The following is a 25,157-nucleotide window of genomic DNA, read 5'->3' on the forward strand; positions in this document are numbered from 1 at the left end:
TTTCTTTGACCACCAGATTTCATAGACTTATTTTCTATCCAAGTCAGTTTGTTTGTCTCAGTTCCCCATATTTTTGCCAAGTAAATCCCAGTTGGGGTCGTGAGGACTAGGACACAACTAAAATGACTGAACAATAATTATTTTACTTTACTTTTTTCTCTCTCTCCCTTAATTTATAAAGGGTCAAAGTAGACTCTTCCAAGGTCACAAAAGTAGAAAGAACAAGATTGCCAATCTCAATATCTCTGTCTCTCTTCTTCCCTTCCTCTCTTCGTACCTCTATCTAGTATCTCTCCAGAGAATCCTTACAAGTTTATCACTAGCTATCTGGATATCTACGTTTACATATTCCATAGTTATATCTATGTCCACATCATTTTTATATAGATAGATATGGGCATATACTTGTGTTCTATACATGCACATGTGATATATGTCAGTTGAGCACATAAACAGGCAAATGCGACAATGTGTATATGTGCCCATAAACATAGAAGTATATGTGACATGTATAAGGTATGGGATGTAAGTATATATCCTGAGGTCAATGAAGTGACTGAAAAATAAAACATAATAAACTAAAGACACAATGATGCAACATGATTCCAGTGTATGTTAACCTGACACACCCTTTAGAAAGCAAAAAATTAAAAATAAAAATAAATGGAGTAGATACATCTCAAAGGTTCAAAAGGACTCAAGAGACTTACCTTTGTTATTGTACACATCTAGATAGTTTGGTGCTGAAAAGATTGTAATTAGAGAAGGAAAGCCTGTGGTTTGGCTTTTCCTATACATGCGATACCTGAAAACAAAACAAAACAAAATAATAAAACTTATAGCTATAAACTAGAATCAAGACTTTTAAAAAAATGCGACAATATGAAATTATAGGTTTGAAAATAGGGTAGAAAAGGAATTAGTAAAATGAGGGTTATAACATGATGATTTCTCTTTAAGGTGTATTTGCTGATAAACTACAATCCACTTCAGGGATTTTACTGAAGGATGGCATTCATTTTCATGATCTATCCCAAGTTCCCATAATCACTGGCAGAATCGAAGGAAGAATCCTGATATGATGCTTATATTTTGGAGGGCACATGATATACTTTGTATTACATGACTTCTTACATAATATTCTCTTCAGAAAGCCACAGATATTGTTGACATTGTAATATCAAGCCAGATCACTAATGCCCAAGCCAACTATTCTCCAGATTTACAGATGCATCACTGAGATGACCTTTTCCATAAACAATTTTTCCATGAACAGTAATTTGCCTTTCAAAAGAACATTTAGCCAAGTTTCAGAATTTACATGTCTAGATTTTCAACTTGTATTCATCCATTTCCCATTCCTTCTAATTTCTGTGGGTCAAAGATAATTCTCCAAACAAGGTAATATTTAATCAATCAGATGGAATTGAAAACTAGGGATTTTTGAAATTACATCAACAATTCAGTTATCATTTTATTTTCCTAAAGGCAAGAACTATGCATAATACAACATGTTTCTCAAATAATCAAAAGAAGCGGTAGATTTTGGCTTTCATCCACTAAAGTGAAAAAAAAAGTATTCGGTCACTTTTAGGGAACAGCTTTTTGGAATATCAATCTAAAAAATTTACTGCAAAGCACTGTCCTGAAAGCAAAATGCTATTTCCCCTTAGGTGTCCCCTGAAAGCTATTTTTAGTAGGCAAACTGTTCTTAATTTTCCTGAATTATTTAGTGAAAACATAGACTCTTCTTAGATGGGCTACAAGATAATTTCAGGACATCTTCATATTATTCTTTTGAGCTTAGGAAAACTGAAGGCAATACAGGAAGGAAATCTTTCGAGTTCTTTCTAATAAAAACTTTACCTTGTCTATAGAGTATTACTCTACAAGATCAATATTGTGAGAGCTAAATATAAATATATAAATGTAGAAATATTGTGAGAGATAAATAAGTGGTTTAAATGAGAACTTTTTTTGAAGTTATTTCCATGACCCACTGATTCAACTGCTCAATTTCACCTTAGAGGCCCTCAACAATACTTGTTCAATTGAAAGGACCTGATTTGACAAATTTCTCCATACAGACATTTGATTTCAGACATATGAAGACCCAGGAACAGTAATTGAATGTGATTTTACTCTGGCTCTCTGCCAGACTGACTTCTAGCTTCCAAAGGTTATATATATAGAACTTATATTTTTGAGTTTTGATGGTTTTTCTGGATATCCCAAATGCACCTATGGTAGAGAGATCCTTGAATGTGAATGTTTCTTCCCATAAGAACTTTTTTGTTGGGGCAGCTAGGTGGCATAGTGGATAAAGCTCCGGCCCTGGAGTCAGGAGTACCTGGGTTCAAATCCGGTCTCAGACACTTAATAATGACCTAGCTGTGTGACCTTGGGCAAGCCACTTAACCCCGTCTGCCTTGCAAAAACCTAAAGAAAAAAGAACTTTTTTGTTGTTTGTTTCTTAGTCAAGGGATAGTGATGGATATAGATAGTAGGAAGGGATCTCCTCATGTCCATCCCCAAGACTCTGCTATGGCTAAATAGGTATTCTGTTTTGGTGAAGTGATGTGTTCAGAGTAAATGCTATCTAGGTAATGAATTTTCTTGGAAAGAATGATGTGGACCTCCAAGAAAGAATTCAGAGTCAGAGTTCAGAAAATAAGACTAATTCTTCAGTGAAATGAACAGTGGGGAGACATGTATTCTTTCCTTCATCTAGGATGTAGAAAGTACAACATTTAATTAAATGAAGTGACCTGATTGTGATGAGAATTTGCAACATGATTTGACTGAGGTCCTGGAGAACAGGGACTATTTGATTTCTTTCTCTGTCCTCTCCAAGCCCCCATAATAACCTACCACAGGGTTTGACACAGAATAAATAACTCATGTATGTGCTTGTTGATTGATTGATCCTAGATGCCAGGTTGTCTCACACCCCTGATATCTGTTATATTACCATTTCACCAAGGCAAAAGTAGGAAGTTTGGGCAGGAACTCAGACTTTGGACAGAAGCAGGTTGAATACTTTCTGGATAAAATACTCTGGAGGGCATGTCTCTTCCAATTACAAGGAAACTTCCTCACTCTCCTTCAGTTGATTTCTGTCAAACCTAATGGGGAACAGTGCCCACACTTTCAGTTTTCAATAGATTTTTGATGTCACCCAGATTCCTGATACTAGCGTGAGGGACTGTATGAATTCTTAGACTTCTGGGCAATGCCAGTGGTTTGAATGTTTACCATGGTTTGTGTGGTTGATCTGTATAATTCCATATATAAATATGTGTACAATTCTATGTGTACAATTCTATACATAAATATATGCAAGACATATGATTTTGTATTTTTATTTAATAAAAAAATGAATAGAACATTTATTCAGAAAAATGTTTTATAATTTTTATTATGATATTCCCTCTGCAGTGACCATGTAAACATTTGACATCATTTAAGGCAATATAAGCCCCTACTCTATCCCATTGTTCAAATTATTGAGATGGGGTCAATAAACTTTAATAATGTACCTTGCCCTTCTCTGCCAAGAAGTTCTTAACAATAAAACAATAGCCCCTGTCTAAAGGACTGAGTCTTTTGAGCTCCTGCTTCTTATCAATATTACCTTATCTCTGCTCTTTGAGTTACCAGTCCCCTATCCATGTCTTCCTCCATCTCTTTAGGTATAAATACAGAGGGTATATTGGATGTGTATCCATGTATATAAACTATCTATCTATCTATCTATCTATCTATCTATCTATCTATCTATCTATCCATCTATCTATCCATCTATCTAACTATTATATTTCATGTGTTATCTATGGATATATCTATATACAGATATACTTGTATGTATAAAGCAAATACCTATTTTCCTGTTATTAAATTCATGCAGAAACTCTCCAAGAGAGAGGAATCATTTTTAGCAATGGCATCAGATTACATGCATGTCATCACATCATATCTTTGATATCATGGTTTTCTTCAAGATGGAAAGACAAATTATTATTATATTATTAGGAAAAAGCACTTAGGACAAGCATTTAAAAAAATAAAAAAGAATTTCTAAGAGTGGTAGAGGAGTATGAAAACAGTATCTCTTTCTGGCAAGGGAGGACTGGAATGTAAAAACACGAAAGTGAGGCAAGCAGGGCAGGAAGATATTAAGGATCAGTCCACTTTGGGAGACCAATGTGGCTTAGTGGATAGAACACTTGACTTAAGAGTCATAAAAGCCTGGCTCTGAAGGTCATCTCAACAGTAACTAACTGTGTGACCCTGAACAGTTCATTTAATTTTTCACTGAGTCTCAGTTTCACCATTTGTGGGAATAATTAGACTTGTATCACACTTATATATTGATGTAAGAGTCAAATGAGATAATGTATGGTAAGCATTTTTTTAAACTTTAAAATAATTCTAGAAATAAATGTCAATTATTATTATAGTACTAACAGTGCTCAAGAGAGACTTCAAATTGTGTCCTGAAAGTTTTGGTGTGGTTTAAAGCTATTTAATTATTAAACTGTACTAGAACTTGGGGGAAAAAACCTCTATTTCTGAAAGCAACCCTCCTCCAATTCTTCCAAAATACCCTCCTTTACAACAGCATTAAACTGTTCAATATCAGAAATCTTTAACATTGTCTACTGTACTCCAAATCCACATTCTTGCCTGCTCCTCTCCTCTCCCCCATCCTTCAGTTCTGAAAATAAGGGAAGGAGGGCCAAATCCCAGAAATCACTTACCCTGCATCTTGGGCTTCATGGGCTCGGAGTATCGACAACAAGTTATTGTGCTGTAAGAATTCACATACAGCAGGGTAACTGTCAGAAACAAAAAAAGGAAAAGAAAAGAAAAGAAAAGAAAAGAAAAGAAAAGAAAAGAAAAGAAAAGAAAAGAAAAGAAAAGAAAAGAAAAGAAAAGAAAGGAAAAGAAAAGAAAAGAAAAAGCACTCGTGAAATTATTCAAACTGACATATTACTCTCTAGAAATGAGGAACGTGATCTAGAATGATTCAATAGACATCATTTCTGAAACAAACCTCTTGAACCTGGAAGCAGTTTTTCTGCCCTTTTGTACTTCTCCCCAATCAAAAACAAAATACACAATTTTAAATATAAGAAAGGAGAAAATGAAGGGGGGTGGGGTGGGGTGGAGAATCCTGGAAGATAAAAGGTCAGTGTTTAGTAACACTCACACACAATCTTTTGAGGAATATTTCTTTTTTTAACAAGTCTTTATTTAGGGGGCAGTTAGGTGCATAGTGGATAGAGTACCTGCCTTGTCGTCAGGAGGACCTGAGTTCAAATCCAGCCTCAGACACTTAATAATTACCTAACTGTGTGACCTTGGGCAAGTCACTTGATCCCACTGCCTTTCCAAAAAAAACCCACTAGGTCTTTATTTAATAAAGCAACCATAAATATGTGGTCACCTGATAATTGTCTAAAAAAGGGAACACAAAATTGAGAAGTACAAATTTGAAATATATTTCACACACACACACACACACACACACACACACACATGAAACCCAAGCAGAGAGAAAACATTGCTTCATCTAGAGAGCTGGTCATAGTCAGGTCAACCTAAATTTGATTCCTGCCTTTCACCCAACACTAGTTGAGCACTAACAACTGTCTAAGCGTACAAGGGGTAGTACCGGTTCTCCTCTTTGATAATGCTTCCTCAGTACCGGTCCTCTTTGATAATGCTTCCTCACCAGGATTTCCCTAAACCACTTAAATCCAAGGTTCAACCAACCAAACAGTCCATTAAAAAACAATAAATAATAACTTAGAGATAACTGAATTATGTCCTGGATTCCAATGAAGTTCAAGACATATGGGAGAGTGAAGAACTCAAGATAACATATAATCTACTCAACCTAATACAATAAATCTTACAATCCTACAGTCAAACTTGACAGATTTCACTATTCTATGTGAATAAATAAAATATTTATGAACTACATCATTTGATTCAGGATGAGCCTTCCTTTTGCTCTAATAAAACATAACAGTTGAGATCACACTATTTTAGAAATATGAGAAGCGCTGCATTGAAATTGAAACTTTAGCTTTTTATTTCTGTCATAATACAAAATATTTTCTAAAAAGCTTTTATAGTGTTTTCCTTTCAAGTTAATGATGAATGCATGTAATAAGCATGAATAAGTCTAGATAGCTTATGGGACCGAAAAGAAATCAATCATCACCTGAAATGGCTATGCATTGTATATTAAATAATACATACCAAAGGGATCAATTGCCTCACCAAACAAATGTGGTCATCTTTAGGGGTGGATTTTTAATTATAACTACTCCAGAGATCCAAGTTACCTGTATGGGAACTGTCTAGAAGGAGAAGCTGACAGCCATTCTGTTGCTCCCATTTTTAAAGCAACTTCCTGACTAATGAAAGAAAGAAAAATTAAAACTTTAACCAAGTCTAGTGAGTATTGCTATGGCAATCTGAGATGATAAAGCAATGGGAAGAAAGAAAAGAGAGAGAAATGATGTTTACTTAAAAAATACTTCCTTCTCTCCTGAAAACAGCAGGTTTGCCAGAAAATTAGATATACTTTGTGTTATAAAGGCTCTGAGAGAAAGGACAAGTCCTGCTATGGTATACCTTGTAGACTTTCCCCCATCATCTCTGCCTCCAGGCTTCTCTGACTCCCTTCAAATTGCCAGTAAGATGCCTTATTCCCCTTAATTTTGGTGTCTCTCCTTTGTTGATTATCACTCACAAAATGTATATAAATAGACACATATTTCAACATATGAACTTACATGTAAATAGGCTAATCTAGATGATGAAACTAGGGGGGAACAGAAGGCAAAAGATGCTGGGCAAGTCAAACCACCATAATCTGCTTGACTACCATCTCTCCTTGGACCCTGATGGAGGTAGTCCAGAACCCTTAGCCCAAGAGCCTTGGGAATAACAAAGCTTCCAACCAGTGTATACAGCCATCATCCTAGGAAGTGATCCTTGTAGAGATGCAGGTTGGCAAGTATTCCCAAATGTGATATAGCCACAATTACTGAAAACTCAAAAAGAAAAGTTCTTATCACCAACGTCCTTGGCACCATCACGTGACTTACTAGCAAAAATTGGTAGGATTTTATCATTAGAAATGACATTTAAAAAGAAGCATTACCAACATTCTAAGGACCATGGGACTTTTCCATCTTTTGGGGGGGGCTGAAACCTTCCATTTCTGTTCTTGCTCCCATTAGAATATGAGCTCTGAGAAAGCAAGGTGTGCCTCATTTTTCTATTTTATCCCCAGTCCTTAGCACACAGTGCTGTTTTTTTCTTTTTTGATTTTTGCAAGGCAATGGGGTTAAGTGACTTGCCCAAGGTCACACAGCTAGGTAACTATTAAGAGTTTGAGGCCAGATTTGAACTCAGGTCCCCCTGACTTCAGGGCGTATGCTCTATCCACTGCACCACCTAGTCACCCTGCATACAGTGCTTTAAAATAATAAATGCTTCATTCATTCATTCATTCAATTGTGATTACCAAAAAATCAATAAAAATGACAACTTACAACTTTGATGATAGAATTAAGAATATTGACCAATGCAATGACCAACCATGATGTCAGAGCATTGACAATTTACTATCAACAGAGAAGGGCAAATGATTTGAGACTGATAGAAATTGAAATGATATGTGGGAATTTGAGGGTTTTGTTTTTGTTTTACTATGCATGCTTGCTATAAGGGGTGCTTTTTAAAAAATCTTTGATTGGGAAACAGACTGAAGAGAAAACAAATGCTTGTTAACTTGAAAAAATAAAATTAAATGAGAAAAAAATTATTTACCATTTATGAGAAAAACTAGAGGCAGAGTAATAGTGAGAACTTCCTTTAAAGTCAGAGTTCAAGTCCAGTCTTTGTCACTTATACCCTGTATGAACTTGGACCTTAAATGACCTCTGAAGCCCCTCACAATTCTAGGTTTATGATTCTTCTCCATCCTATGATAAATACTTCCCTTTTCCAAGTAAAAATGCCACCACATTTTTATGTTTTCCAATTATCAAGGTTGCTTGTCATCTGTTTTGTTTTTTCTTTGTTTCAGTTTGGTCTTTTATTTTCTTCAGTTATTAAGAGCTCTTACAGATCTGTGATTAAAGGGTTTTTTTAGGGTTTGCTTTTGTTTTTGTTTTTTTTGCAAGGCAATGGGGTTAAGTGGCTTGCCCAAGGCCACACAACTACGTAATTATGAAGTGTCTGAGCTGGATTTGAACTTAGGTCCTCCTGACTCCAAGGCCGGTGCTCTATCCACTGCGCCACCTAGCTGCCCCTACTTAACATTTTAATAGACTACCTGAGACCCCCAAAGAGGCCGTGACTTCCTAAAGCCTTGATATAATCCCTATTTCTTATACTGTAATGGCTCTCACAAAGGTAACCTTTTCAAGAGTCCTGGTCATGTGAACAGAGAGAAGTGGAAAGATGTGAGACAGCAATAATGAAAAAAGACATGGAAACCGAATGTCTGTGGGAAGCAGAATGAAGAGTAAAGGATGAATCAGAGTTTGTAAACCTGGGAGGGCAGAAATTCCAAAATTAGGGATGAGTTTGAAAAAATACATAATGAATTCTGTTTTGTATATATTAAATAAAGTTCCTATGGGATTTACGATTCAAAATGCCAGTGGGCAAACGAATCCTGATCACCCCTCCCTAATTGTGCATGCTTTTTGTAAGATAACCAGTTATGGAAGAATCAACTCTGTGATTGGAGTTGGGGGAAGGGAAAAAGTACAAAATATGAATATTTATATTTTATATAAACACTTTTTTTTGGTCTTTCTTATTCTCCTTAAAATATTCCCTTTAAAAATCTGTGAAACAGAACTATATTTTTTCCAACTTTTTGTGGTACCAACTACATAATTATCCCCCTTATAAATAATATTTTTGGCATCCTAGCAAACCTTGGTGTAACTCAGTTCCAAGACCACCTGGGAGGATGAAGCTAAAAAAAGGGGGATTATAGATAAATTTAAATAAGCTAGGAAATGTGTTCAGGCATAGATTTCTTATAGTTTTTAGGTTTCCATTACTTTTGCCCTTGGAGAGACTTCTACTCAAACTTTTTTTTTAAGGTTGTGAAAAAAAGGAATAAGAAGAGGAGGAGTTTGCACAGTTTCTGTAACAGGGAGGAAAAAGACAGGCATGATGACTGTGACTAGGAGGAAAATGCTAAGTATGAAATGAGATTTCTTTATGGAGCCATTTATAGAAGCTGGGCAATCCTTGGGTTGCCATCTGGTATGGACCAGATGGGAATGGACTAGAGGCAGCCAGGCAACATGGAGAGTGACCAAGTCGAGCTGTGGGTGATCCTTGCAGCTGCCATTGGTAAATCAAACAGAATTCCAGTTCACACTTTCTTTCTCCATTGCTTCCTGAGGATAGTTGCTGAAGAAGCTACCAGTTCTTTTGAGCCTACTCATTCCTTTCATTTCCTTTTCCCTTAGAAAGGCTTGGGGGGGGGGGGGCGGAGATGGAGAAGCGAAGAAACCTAAGAAACAACTTCATGATTTAATGTCATTGTAGTCTACTTGTTAAAGTTTAGTTTTTGCTTGTTTGAGCTTCTTAAGTTTTCTGATGGTATGAATAAACCATGGTATGAATAGACCATCAACAGTGAATTGCTGAATTTTAGATTGCACTTGGCTGTATTTGAGGGTATGAAGTTAGATTATGGGAACCAGGGCCTTGGGCTATATGATGAAAGAAAATATTGAATTTTTTGTTGTTAAATTTGAATATATTCGGGGCAGCTAGGTGGCGCAGTGGATAAAGCACCAGCCTTGGAGTCAGGAGTACCTGGGTTCAAATCCGACCTCAGACACTTAATAATTACCTAGCTGTGTGGCCTTGGGCAAGCCATTTAACCCCATTTGCCTTACAAAAAAACCCCCCAAAAAATCAAACAAAAAAAAATTTGAATATATTCTAATCCAGGTTGTGCTGGAGTCTCCCAAAACTGAATTAATTCCCCAAGATTTCCTTCTAATCATAATGATGTATGAAATTATTAGTCTCTCTTCTTTTCCCCTTGTTCATCTAGAGTTGCCTAAGATAATATCCTCCATGGCTATTATTAATTTCATTGTATCTTAAATAAATATATATTTTACTTTGATTATCATGAGTTCTTACAAAAGTTTAAACAATGTAATGGATTTGCCACTACATAGAGGTCAAAAGAGCCTAGAAATCATTTATTCTTTTCAGAAGAAGCAACATGGCAGAGAAGAGCTAACTTGGCTGAAAAAAATCAAAATCATCTGTAAGATTCTATTTATGACAGTAACAAATAATTAAGAACAATTAATACCTCACAAGACAATAAAAAACAGTAGAGGAGAAAATGAGTCTGCAAATATGTTGGCATGAAATCCAAATAAGATCAATCATCCTTAAAATATTTATATATGAGCCACTAACAAGTGGAAAATGGGCATAACTTCATCAGTATTTCTATCTTATATCCTTGATAATGGAACCACCATGTTTGGACTTCAATACCTCACTCAGAACCCACTGTGCTGAACCAAATGGAAATGAATGATACTAAATAAAATGAAGTCAGGGAAAATAGCAAACCATAGATAGTTACAAAAGATAAATGAAAGGTACATCACTAATTGCTCTCCCACATACCTATTTTCTCATCCTTATCTGATCATAATGCTCATTCTATCTTTCCCTAAACCTTATGAATCCTCTTTTATGCATCCTCACCATATCTCCATTCCTTCTAATTTTTGGTTCTTTCTCAAATAAACTGTCCACCTCTCTATCCCTTAGTGAGCCAGTTCAATTAAACACTATGCTCTAATCCTAAATGTCTTGTTTCCTTGTACCATCTCCTGTCTTCTCTAACAATCCATTTTCTCTCTCTCTCGTCTTCAATGTTTCATAGCTATTGGCTCCCCTGCTTTTAAATGTACTTATCCACCAAAACAAATCAAAAAGCAAGCAAAAACAAAACCCTCACTTGATCTGATCATTCCTATTAGTTGATTTTTGTTTTCTTTACCCCCTTGAAGAAAATCTACATACTATCTACACCATCTTCTCACTTTAAACCCTTTGTATTTTGACTTTCATTTTCATCATTCAGCAGAAACTTTCCTCTCCAAAGTTAATGATCTCCTAATTGCTGAGCTTATGTCTCTTTCCAATTTGATCTTTTTTTTGATTTCTCTTCACATTTGTTTATCACTATCTCTCTTCCTGGTTATTCTTTTTATGTTTTTGTGATATTTCTTTGTTTCTTTCCTTCTTTTCTCTTTTATTTCTCCCCCCTTCTCTCTTCTTTCTTTCATTCTCTCTCTCTCTCTCTCTCTCTCTCTCTCTCTCTCTCTCTGTCTCTCTCTCTCTCTCTCTCTGCTACTTCCTTTCTTTGTCCCTTCTTTTTGGTTTAAGATATCTGACTGCTTCTCATTTTTCTTTGGTAGGTGATAGTCATCAAGATCACATGACTAACTGTGGAAGTAGCTTTGAATCTACTTTTTCCCCCTCAACAAAAATCTCCCCTGCTAGTCCTATCAGCTCCTCTCATTTCAGTTATCATCTCAGTGCAAATGATTTCCACATCTAGATATCTGTTGCTGTCTCTCTCTCTCCTGAGCTCCACATTCACATCACCAATTGCATTTTAGACATCTTAAATTGGATTCCCATAGGCATTTCAAACCTAAATACCACCAAAAGAATAAACTGTCTTTCCCTCAAAACTCTTCCCTCTTCCTGCTTTCTTGTCCTGTCAAGGATGCTGTCACTTTCCCAGAGCCTCAAGCTTATAACTTCCTTGTCACTTTTGATTCCTTGCTTGCACATACCCTGCATAAACCAAATAACAATCAATTGCCAAATCTTGTCATGCCTTTCTTGCTAATACTTCTCATTTGCACCCCTTTCTCTGTATTCACCAGCCAAGTTCAGCCCCTCATCACCCCTCACCTGGATTATTAACAATGGTTTTCTGGTTGTTCTCTGAGTTTCAAGTTTCTCTGCTTGGCAACTTATCCTCCACACAGCTGCCTAAATGTTAGGTCTGACCATGATACTCTTCTATTCAATAAATTCCAATGGTTCTTTATTACCTTTAGGATGGGAAGGTTCTACATACACCTCTCTTTGTGTAAAACATTGCATCAAATGAATCAACTCTCAGAATTCCACAATGAATTTCATGGACTATTGCAGAAGCACAATGAACTGGAGCCATAATTGAATAGAAAAGGAGAATGGGCAGGATTGTTTTGGGGACACTGAACAAAATTTAATAATCTAAACAGCTCCTTAACGTATCAACCCATCAATTTTAATACCAATATTTTCCTGCTGATGCTCTAGCTATTAATTATGAAACAACATTATTTTGCAAGAATTAAAATGACAATTGATGCAAAAGGCAACAGAAAGACAAATGGTAGGCATGAATTAACCACAGAATATTAGCAAATAGTGATTAATGTGTGGGAGTAATGTAGAAGATAACAAGTAGGAAACAAATGTTCAGAAAAGGAAATTGAGTAGGTTGTGATAAGAGTTTGGATGCGACTGGTACTGCTGGAAGGAAAAGATCTAAATATCTGGATGGATATTTTATGGAGGATTTATGGGACAACATGCACAAAAATTACCTCAGTTGAGAGATGTTACAATCTGACTAAGTGAGGGGAATATACCTATAGATGAAACTGCTGAAGGCTCAAAAGGATAAGTAATAGTAAGACTTGCATGAGGCCATAGAGTTATGAAATAGAAGAGTGGATTCTTGGGCAAAAATACTCTTAGTCCCAAGTCAAGAATTTTTTCCATGGAGTTTCAGTTAAGTATACTACTAACGTATTTGGAATATATAGTCACCTAGTAAAATACTTGATGTTTGACTGATATCTTAATTCTGTCACCCTCAAAGAGCTTACATTCTACTAAGGGGAGATAAGTCCATATATGGGAATGTATAAAATAAATTCAAGGGAGTTATGGGAAGAAAAATAACAGTAGGGGCTATCAAGTGATTTATAAATATGAGCTATAAAGTCCACAGGATCTGGATGATGCTAATTTGCTGAGGTATACTGATGCAGAAAAAAAGCATAATACCTCTGGAGTCTAGAACTCCAGGTCCTAGGGCTAGTTCTGATACTTACTAGCTATTTGACTTAACCTCATTGAGAGTCCAGTATCTAATAATAATTCTTTCTCATCCTACCTTATGAAGAAAGTGCTTTGAAACTGCTAAATACTACATAATAACAAACTATTGATATTACAGTATTATTTTATGCTAAATAGAATAGCTGACAGAATAAAAATGATCTAAATTTGAATTTTGACTCAGATGCTTCCTAGTTATTTGACCAGGAAACTAGCATCTATTAAAAGTCAACTATGTGCTAAATGATGGGTCACCTCACCTCTTGAGGCCTTCCTTGGTTTCCTTATCTATTAAAAAAGGAGAAATTTTCTGAAAAAAAATATGCTAGTCTTAATACAGTTCATACAATGAGAAATAAGGCAATAAATCATGTTATAGATTTTTCTTTCATGGATAGATACTGAATATCCAGGAATGGTTTAGGTCTAATGTTCCACTAAGACAGAATGATGGACTTAAAATAAATTACTAAAATCAAGTTAGGAACAAACGCTATGAAACCAGTCAGATAGGTAGGCAGGCAGCAAGTATGCCTGAAAGCCTTATTTTGTGCTGGGAACTGTGCTAATTACTGTGAATATAAATACAAATGGAGAGAGTAATGCTCCCTGACTTCAAAAAGTTTGCAGTCTGATAATAGAAGCTAAGACAAGATAAAAGGAAGGTTTTTTATGAAGAATGGTGATGAAAGATTGAAGAGTCAGGAGTGGAATCTAGGGAATGTCCTCCTTCAGAAAGTCTTACATGTATTTCACAAGTGAAACAAGCCCTATCCTGAAAGTCTCAGCTGGCTAAGAAGTAGACACAAGTGGAGAACCAAGATTAGCTTTGTCCCAGGGTATCTAGAGATCATCCAGAATTGAGAATTGAGATAGGCAGGAAAACTATTAAGAAAGCAGAGATAGGGGCAGCTAGGTGGCACAGTGGATAAAGCACTGGCCCTGGAGTCAGGAGTACCTGGGTTCAAATCCAGTCTCAGACACATAATAATTACCTAGCTGTGTGGCCTTGGGCAAGCCACTTAACCCCATTTGCCTTGCAACCCCCGCCCCCAAAAAGCAGAGATATAGAGGTAGGGAGAATATACAAAATTAAGAAGAGAAATAATGTGTTAGAGAGGCAGGGAGTTTATCAACTTGGTTTGATTTCCCAAAACTGTCTTTTGATCCTGATATCTCGCATTTCCTCCTCCTGGTTAGTGCTAGCATATCAATATGGTCATGGAAACTGGGGAGAGAGGAAAGCCCATGAGCAGTATGTTGTTCTGTGATGTTTGAAAAGGCCCTGTGATTTCTCTCAGTTGTTAGAATTGGAGACTTTCATCATTCCAACAACTGCTTAATTTTATGCTTGAAGAACAGAATGGCAATGCAACTATTCTTACTTTTCAAAGATGTGTAACCCTAATAAGTAGCAGGAAAAGCAATGAGTATTTGCATCAATTTTATTAGGAGTCCCATAAGTCTTAAAGCTATTAGGGCATAGAACTGCAGTTTAAAGCTATCAGGCCTTGCAGCTAGGATGTGGAGGATACCATTTCTGTTTAAAGTCAAGGATTATTATTTATTTTAAATAAAAGATTTTGTCTTGATTTTTGAAGGCTTCCCTGATCCCCTAATTGCAAGTTTCTGCCCTCCTCAAACTTACCATATGTCCACTTTGTATAGATTTGTATTTAAGTTTTTATTTATGCTCCATGTACACACACACACACACACACACACACACACACACACACACACACAAACACTCTGATTACGTATCTATTAGACAGAAAGGCAGTAACTTTTGCCATAAGTCCAGAAAAGGGAAATAAATATTGTCTTCATAACTCTGAAACTATCATATGAATATGAAGATTGTGAAACTTTTTTTTGGTGTTTAGTTTGGCCCATTATACCAAAACTGCAGAATTTTGTGTGTTGGAAGGAAGGAAAAGTTAGAGAAACAGGCAAGATTTCTTTATAGTTGTGCAATTTAGCTGGGGATTGGGGGTGGGGAGGTCTAATGTTTTGGGGTTCTTTTACCTGTGAAAGTGAATGGGTCTTATCATTTTATATAAGTCTCTGGGAAAGTCATTTGCCAGGTTGTGTTGCAAGTTTCATGAGATTTGGGGAAAATAAAACACCTAAAGAATAGATGATTACAATTCCATGAAAACATCTTCCCTATCATCTCAAGAATATTTTTCCACACATTACAGTATCTTTGCAGTCAGAGGTCAAGGGACACTGACATTATATCATCCACTTCTTTTGTATTCTTTTACTTCACTTCTAACAGACCCTGTCTCAGCTTCTAATTATTCCAATGTGGAAAAGTATTCTTGAAAAAGATAAGATTCGGGTCCAAGCTGATATCTAGGAATGGAGGGGATATTATTGTCATAACAGGGAAAATCACATTCCTGTAATATTTTGTTTTGTGATTTTAGGACCTTGAAACAAGTCTAATCACTGGAAATAATTGGTTTATTAGTTTCAAAGAAATCAGAAAATGATTTCTTGAGTTTCTACACATCTTTATCTTCTTCCTCTTCTTTTAAAGTAAACACTGATATTTTTTTCTTTTCATTTTGGATGGCAGATTCCAGAGGAGCTCCATTTCTAACAATGAGTAAGTCTAGGAAATCTGAGTATAATACAATAAAGTAGCCTATGATTGAAAGGAAACAGGAATCAGGAAATAGCTCTAGGCACTAAAGAATGAGAGTCATGCTGTGGAGTCTAGCTGAAGTGAATAGTGATCTTAAGGGACTTACAAATCCCCAATATTTTCAAATGTAGAAATGACTACAGAACATTTTGGAAGGCTTCTTGTGCTCAGAATAACATTATGACAGACAGTGTAGTAAGAGGCAGCTAACATTAGATTAATAATTTTATACTGATCAGGGAAGAAAACAGATAAACTCCACAAGAAAACTCTCAGAACTTTGAACAATTCACTTAAAGTCAATTTTTATTTTTATTTTTAGAAAAAAAAAGCAAGATAACTATCATGAATTTGAAACATTTCTTAGATAATTGAGAATTAGCTACAACTATACTTTACCTTGGTACTAACATTTTTAGAGAGTTAACTGGACCTACTTTTCTGGTCATTTGGGTCAGCTACTACCTAACAAAATTTTCATCTATTGATATTTTTACTCACTGATCATATAGCCTCGAATTAAAGATGTCTAAAGGTGAAGAATCTGTTATTTTCCAATGAAGTTGATTCCACTTTTCTTTTTTAACAATTCCATTTGTTCAGATTGGGCAACTGAGTGGTACAATAGAGTGCCAAGACTAGAGTCAAGTCTATCCATCTTCATAAATTCCAATCTTGCCTCAGACACTTACTGACTGTGTGACCTGGGCAAATCACTTAGCCTGTTTGCTTCAGTTTCCTCAACTATAAAATGAACTACAGAAGGAAATGGCAAACCTCTCCCAGTATTTTTTGCCAACCAAGTCCCAAAGGGGGTCACAAAGAGCTGGCCATGACTGAAGCAACTGAACACACAACAACTTGTTCTAAAAGTATGTTTTGCTTTTGATTTTGATTTAGGCAGACTTACAATCTGGATTTGACTCTAGGTCTACCACTGAGGAACTATTTGAACTGGATCAAATTATTGTACTTCATTAAGCTTCAGCTGTTTCATCTCTAAAGAGATGCTAATGATACTATTGACTTCAAGGTATAGTGGGAAGAGACTTAGAAATGGATGAGGAGGAACTTTGTGTGCAAAGTCAGCTCTTTTATAGAAATGGCATCAGACAGGTTATCGGAGGCCTCTAGACTCCATTTTTCTTATTTATCTAATGAAGGATTTGAACCAAATGGTTTCTGATGACCCTTTCGAGCTCTATACCTAGGATCCTATGATCATATGACCTCAATGATCTTATGGCATCCAGGTGGCACAGTGCCAGGCCTGAAATCAGGAAAACTCATCTTCTTGAGATAATGATGGTCTCAAATACTAGCCATGTGACCTTGGTCAATTTACTTAATCTGCTTGTCTTAGTTTCCTCATATGTAAATTGACCCAGAGAAGGACATAGCAAACTACTCTAGTATCCCAGCTAAGAAAATCCCAAATGGGGTAATGAAAAATCAGATATGACTTACAGATTCAATAACTTCTAGGGTCCTTTCTAGCATTAAAACTATGATGCTACATGGGATATTTGTAAGGTTTTAAAGAAAAATGTAAGAAAAACCTAAGTGTAAAGTCCAATAGAAATATAAACATTAGAGCATATCAACATTTCCAGACAATTCCTTCATTTTTCTTTCTCTTCCTTTCTTCATAGTCCTACCTTCTCCTCAAGGAGAAAGGAATTATTTCCTTTGGAAAACTCTCAGAGACTTTTTTAAAACCACAGTTTCAACTCACCACTTCCACTTGCTTTCTGAAGGATAGTTATATAAACATTATGAATAAATCAAAATCATGGTAGAAATATCTCTTAAAAAGTAAAACAAATTAGAGTAGCCTATGACCAAGAGGACTGTCGACCAACTAACATTCCATGAGAAAAGGTGACAGGACAAGACTCACCTGTAGAAATATGAACAGCCCCTGACTGTGTTGTGAGTGAAATGTTCCTGAGTCTTCTCATTTCCAAAGTCTTCCAGGGGGTCTGACCACAGGATATCACACATAGGTCCATAAGCCGGTGGTTCTTTGAATCGGTCTAACTAAGAAAAATAGAAGACAAAGAAAAATACTAATCTTTGGCAATATGGAATTCAAATAGAATTAGAAATGGCAGCCATAAGTTTCTCCTCCTCATATGTCAATGATTGAACTGCCCTCACCTGTTTCTTTCTTCACACCTTTCTACATCTCATGTCTGAAATTCTCATCTTAACTTCTCCTCCTATTTGCCTCCATATTTCACCATCTTTTTTCCCCTTTCCAGATTTCTTTTTTCCATTATCTTCCCTGTCTCCGTTCTTTTCTATATCTTCCCATTTCCCTTTACTTCTTTCTCTTTATCTACTTGTTTTATTTTTTTTATTATATTATATTGTCCATTTCTTCATAATGTTGAGTTCCCCCCAACCCAATGACACTCAAAAATGGCTTTTATTTTTATGCTCCCCATTGCTGCCACCAAGTGGGAGAGATTGGGAACTACAGTGTGGTTGAAAATGGGGTTGGCTTTTTTTTTTTAATTATACCTCCACAGAATTCTACAAGAAAAGGGTCTTCATTTCATCACTATTTATCTGGAGTTTCCAAAACTATGGATGGTAATCCACATTGGTTTCATTAGGAGCACCAACATTCAAAATATCCATTCATCATTTTTCTGCCACTATCTCCAAGCATTACAATTTTGGCTAACTGTATGCAAATCATGTTGCTGTTAAGTAGAAAAGATCAGGTTACCTCCAGCATCTCCTCCATATCACAATTCTAGGTTTTAAAGACTTTAAATACTTATGGAATTAGTTTGCTGAATAACATATATAAGTAGGATTTGATTTGGCTTCTGTAATATTTTGTAATAAAATCTAGAGGGCATTTGGTACAGGAATTTAAGAAAAGTTTTTCCTTTAATATTTTAACTGTCAATTTATTAAGTTGACATCCTAGAATCTCATTTGAAAATCATGTAAAACAAAAAAGATAAGAAAATACATTAAGAATTAATATTCTTCAGAAGGAAACTATTATCTTCTTTGAATACTATATAGGCACATGAATAATTCAATCCAGCAGTCTATCAAATTTTTCTTCCTTTTTTAATAGAAAGGGGCAGATTTATTAATCGAAGAGTGATGCACTACTTTTTTTTTACTAATACCTGAAAAGAATAAGGCAATTTTTCATGTTTCTAACACCCCAAAGTTTTTAGTAAGACAAGACTTCCTAAATTTCTATCTTTATCTCACTCATAAAATATTCTAACTGGTTTCAGAAATCTAAAAAATTCATGCATTTGTAACCACAATACCCCTAAAATCATGTTTGTTCATAAAAATATAGATTTTGCTTTTGAAGAACTGTGTATTTATTTCCAAACACAAAAGAGTAGGCAAAAGACATTCCAGTTGTTGAAATGCTACAGTATAAAGTTTGATCAAGTAACCAGAAAATAGAATTTATTGTTGGAAAAACTGTAAATACAGTGAAAGAGAAGCTCATCAATGGTCATACAAGAGTCATACAAGTAAATGGTGGTGGAAACTAAAACATTCATATCTGACAAACTGAGAAACTCAAAAAAATGTAAGGCTTATTTACTCTACCACTTAATTACAGAATGAGGCACTCGTTGCAGGAAATGCGACGGAGTACATAAAAAGTTCAATTCAATTTCAATAACAGGACGTATTACTTGGAGGCCTCAGCTCCTTTTATTGTCTCAGAATGAAGTGTTGAGGGGAACTATCCAATAGGAATGATCAAATACGTACCTCCTGGGAATTATGCAGTACTCAAAAATATCTATTGCCAGTTCAAAAGAATCCTCTGTTCCTTTTCTTCTTTTTAAGTCATCAGTATTTTTAAATGAGCAATACAAAAATGCATGTGCTTGGGAACTGTGTAAATCACTATAGATTTCACTTAGGAAAGACATTATTTATTTAAATATAGCTTGTACAATTCAAAGGTGGAAGGGTAGTGAGCTCGTAATTAAACTCATCCCCATAACTTCAAGTAGAGATACATAGTCTTAGGGTTTTATTTTCTTAGTCCCCAAGAATCCAGTATTTATATCACAAAGGAACAGCTTGGGTTTCAGCAAAAGGAAAAGTCTATTTCCTTTCCTCAGTGCCTGGTCTATGTCTGATACTTCTCCAGAATATATATATATATATATATATATATATATATATATATATATATATATATAGATATATAGATATAGATATAGATATATAGATAGATAGATAGATAGATAGATATAGATAGATAGATAGATATAGATATCTATATCTATATCTATCTATCTATCTATCTATATATATATATATATATATATATTCTCTCTTTCTCTCTCTCTCTTGCTCTCCTCTCCCTCTACTCCCAAATTCCCCCAATTTATTTCTTCTACCCCACAGCAAGTAAAACAAACATGTAAAAGGGCTCCTGGACCTTTAGGAGCTTATTGACTTGAATGAGAGAGCTGCAAGATTGAGTCATTTTACTTTTCTCCCTCATATTACAGGCAAAAGCAATTAACTTCTCTAAGTGTCTTCCTACCATGGTTGTGAGGACTCTGTTTAGAATGTTTTAAAATATTTATGACCTAAAAAATTTATTCATCTAACATTTCCATCTCATGTTAGAAAAAAATACTGTTGGAGCATAAAAAAATTATCAACACATTTGCAAATTGAGTTCTCTTCCAATTCTGTATGGAAGTCCATAAAATTTTTTGATGAGGAAGAAGAGAATGAACATGGAGTTAATTATAACAGTCCCTAAACTATCCATAGAGTTGCTTCATTAGACAAGGACAAGAACTTTGTTTTTAGATTTACTTCAGATTTGTTTACATGTTGGTGCCATGTTGTGGGTCTTCTATCACCAACATTTTTAACAGTGTCAGCAAGGTCAGATAATTATAGTGATCAATGTAAAAGTCAAGGGCAGTGCAATTTGTCTAAAGTTAATTCTTGTGCCCCTTAGCTAATATTCATTATTTATTATAATATCAACATTGTTCATTTATACTTTCATCTTTTATTTGCTAAACTGGCTGTAATAATTAGTGATTAGGAAATATGATTTATTAGATTAAATATTTGCTGCCATTTTTATTCAGCCCTAAGAGAGAAGGGGGAACAATCATCAATTTATTTGACAATTGCTTGAGTAAATGCCATTAAAAATGTTCACAGATAACTTGGCTAGCAATGAGGTTTTAAAACACAATAGAAGAAACAAATCAAACCACTAAGTGGTGAAATACTATGGAAAATGACAATCAAATAAATGATATCAAAGAATCTCTTAGAGTGTTCAATTATGTCCTAAAGAATAAACACTAAGTCAAATTTAAAATTCAATATTTTGTGGCCGTGATACTCACTACCTTCAGGAAACCAAGGCGCCATTTAAGAAACCAATTCACCACTTTCATGAGAAATTAGCATATAGTGGGAGCCAGAGTCTGCGTACAATCCAACTCAGTTTGAAACAGAAAGGGATATACAATAGCTTGCCTTGTTCACAGTCTAGAAATGTTAATCCAAAATGAACAAATCTCAGTTGTTCCAGTCCAAACACAGTAATTTGGAAAAATGACCCTGATTCTTGTCAAAAGCAACTAAAGTCATACTAATAACCAAAAGCATGAGTTTTTGTCACCAACTCCTCTTTGAACATGCTTATAAAGCGTAAGCCATTCTGAACTCATTTCAATTCTAGCAAGTAAGCATCTATGATATAGAAGGCTGAATGCTAGGTGTTAGGGATATAAAAACCCAAATAAACAGAACTGCTATTCTACAGGAATGGTACAACATGTAAACAAATATATAAACCTAAGGTAACTTTTCAAGTAACAATGGGAGATAAAGGGGATGGAAGTTTGGGGTAACATGAGCTGAGTCCTTAGAAACGAGGGCTTCTTAGAGAGTCTCATAATGAAAAACCGGAATGGAAACACAAGAATGGAGGAACAGCTGGTAGGTCAATGTTCTGAACACAGAGTATATAACATAGAGGCACATGAAACAGGACCAGAAAGATTAGCCTGGAGCTGAAAAGAGAAAGGGTGGATCACAGAGGCAAAATAGAGATAGCCTAGGAATCAAAGGAGTAATTTGAAACTCATAGAGGGCTCAAATCATTTGTCATTGCAAGTCAGGAATCACATTCATGGCTTCTAATTTCAATCTGATGCTTTTTTTTTGTTTAGTTTTTGCATGGCATTGGGGTTAAATGGTTTGTCCAAGGCCACACAGATAGGCAATTATTAATTGTGTCTGAGGCCACACTTGAACTCAAGTACTCCTGACTCCAGGGCTGGTGCTCTATCCACTACTCCACCTAGCCACCCCTATCTAATGCTCTCGATGTGATATCATGTTGTCTATCTCTCATCATCAACTGTGCTTTATAAATAGGATCTCATTTGATCCTTTCAACGATACTACTAAATAGGTGTTATTATCCCCATTTAACAGTTGAAGAAACTGAGGCAAATAGAGGTAAAGTAACTTGCTTGGGGTCACACAGGTTTTCTTGACTCAAGGTCCACTGAGTCACCTACTTGTCTTGATTTCATATTACAGATCCAAAAACTAGAAGTGACCTCAGAAATGACCCCTTTGAATCCAACCTTTCCCTTTTATAGGTAAGGAAACTAAAACGTACTGAAGTTAAATTCCTCATCCGAGATCACATGAATATTAAGTGGCAGAGGCATGATCTGACCCCGGTCTTTCTTCTGACTCCAGTGTCTATTTGCCTCCCATTTAGAGACTTCTTATAAACCTTTATGACAAATGCCAACACCAAGGAATCCCTCCATATGATTTTAACTTTTATGCCACAAACACTAAAGATATATGGCAAAGAATGTGTAGTTAAATTGTAACACCCATTTTTGCTTGGATCAAGTTTCACGAACAACAATGACATAGGCCTCAAAAGGCCCATTTCAGTACTTGTTCGGCCATTTAAAATTTCAGGCAAGTCAATCCCACCTTTCTGGGACTTAATTCATTTGTTTAGCAAAAAGTTAATATAAAAAAGATAATACTATAAAAATATGACAATATTGTATTATAATACAATGATATTGTTATACATCTTGGGCTTCCTCAAAAGATTGTGGGAATGATCAAGCCTATAAATGATATGATTAACTTTTCCTTGGGGGTAAAGTGTATAAAGTTCTGGACTTAGAATTGTGTCTACTAACTTTTATCTTTCTGAGGCTCAATTTCCTCATCTGTAAAAGGAGGAATAATTATAAAACAGTTAGGTGGCACAGTGGATGGAGAACTGGGCTTAGAATTAGGGAAGATTCATCTTTTGTCAATGAGCTCAAATATGGCCTTGGACACTTCGTAGCTCTGTGACCCTGGATAAGTCACTTAACCCATCTACAAAATGAGTTGGAGAAGGAAATAGCAAACCATTCCAGTATCTTTGCCTTCTTAAGAAAACCCCAAATGGAGTCACGACAAGTTGGAAATGAGTGAACAACAAAATTCTTTCAGGGTTGTTATAACAATCAAATGAGATAACATATGTAAAGAACTTTGTAGTAAACCTTAAGGCATTATAGAAATACTATCTCCATTACTATTTAAATATTCCATCTGGAACTACAATCATAATTCTCTTTATTATTGCCAGAAAGAATTGAACATTTTGGTTCATTGTTCCTTATTATCTTTGAAGCTATAAGTACAGTACATTCATTCAGCCTTATTCTAGAAAAAAAGACAAGGGATAGAATGCCTTTCCCTAGTTAACCATCTTTTCTTTAAATAAAATCAATATGCTATGATTAAATAAAGTACATGAATATCTTTATTCAAGCAAATATAACCAAAAAATATCATCATAAAAAAACAAAATCTGTCACATCACTTTAAAATGTCATAGATAATAAAGGAAGCGCTAAAAGTGACATTCTTTAAAACAAATGATTTTCATTTCTTCTCTAAGATAATGCAGAAATTCCACTCCTGATGAATATACAATGAATGTTTAGAATGTGCCACAAAACAATGAATAAAGAATATATTTTAAGGTACAAATACTGCATTAATTATTCAATGAAATCTAGTAAACACAACAGTTTTCAAGTGGTAAATAGAGTCAATACTTTGGCTCTAAGGAAAAAAAATATATGACAAAAAATGACAAAATAGCCAATCTTCACCTTCAGGGACTAAAAACATGACCAAGTTTAAACCTAACTTCATAGTAACACTAAGATGATATGTCCACAAATGCATAAACCTTGTGGTGATTTGAATCTGCTTATTGGTAACTAGATATACTGAAAGATTAGGTTTGGGTAGTAAGTAGACTTACTTTTCTGATATCATCTAAGGTGTTGATCTATGGAGATAAGCCACCATGTACACAAAGGAACTGTTGGTTCAACAGTGCAGCCAAGGGAAGGCAGTCAAAGGCATCCATGCAAGCATCATATACTCTTTCTGAATACTTTATTTTACCTTTAAGGAAATAAAAGTAAGATATATATATATATATATATATATATATATATATATATATATATATATATATATATGTATATATACACACACACACACACACACATACACACACACACACACACACACACACACACACACACACACACACACATAAAGATGTATATTCGTACTTTGATATCCAAGCTCTTTTTGCTTGTGTAGTCACACCAAGAAAACAAAATTGTTCACTTTCTCAATTCTGGATCTTCTCTGTGGTAACTTGATTATATGTGTTTATTGTAGTATTGCTTTTTATGGTTGTTCATTTTTAAATATTTTCCCTTTCTCCTCCTTCTCCTCCTTCTTCCTCTTTTGCTTGCTCCATCTCCTGCTTTTCCTTCTCTCACTTATTCTTTTCTTCCTCTTTCCCTTGATCTTTTTATTTTTTCTTTTTGCACATTCTACTTCTCTTTCTCACCCCTACTCCTCCTTTCCTTCTTAGCCTCTTCTCCCTTTATCTAAAGAATCCCTTTTCTCCTTCTACAGAGAAAGGAAGCTAGCTGGCTCAGTGGACAGAGCACTTACTGGACCTGAAGTCAGGAAGATCTAAGTTCAAATCTAGCCTCAGACACTTACTAACTGTAACTCTGGGCTAGTCATTTAACCTCTGGCTGCCATAGTTTCCTCAACTGTAAAATAGGGATGATAGTTATAACAACTGACTCTCAGGATTAAATGAAATTTTTGTAAAAGTGCTTAGAGTAGTATCTGAACTGGCACCCTTCTACCCTCTATA

At 35.3% G+C, this 25,157-nt stretch overlaps 1 protein-coding gene across 1 annotated transcript in view; it reads right to left on the minus strand.

Moving 5' to 3' along the window:
- PPP3CA (protein phosphatase 3 catalytic subunit alpha) overlaps window positions 1-25,157 on the minus strand; it is a 353,655-nt gene that overhangs the window by 56,657 nt on the left and 271,841 nt on the right. The window contains 4 exon segments of the mRNA XM_074228106.1: window positions 711-805; window positions 4,761-4,838; window positions 17,778-17,917; window positions 24,234-24,379. Of these exon segments, the coding sequence (XP_074084207.1) occupies window positions 711-805; window positions 4,761-4,838; window positions 17,778-17,917; window positions 24,234-24,379 (459 nt within the window).

The sequence above is a fragment of the Macrotis lagotis genome, chromosome 3, assembly GCF_037893015.1.
Source record: "Macrotis lagotis isolate mMagLag1 chromosome 3, bilby.v1.9.chrom.fasta, whole genome shotgun sequence".
Taxonomy (NCBI): domain Eukaryota; kingdom Metazoa; phylum Chordata; class Mammalia; order Peramelemorphia; family Peramelidae; genus Macrotis; species Macrotis lagotis.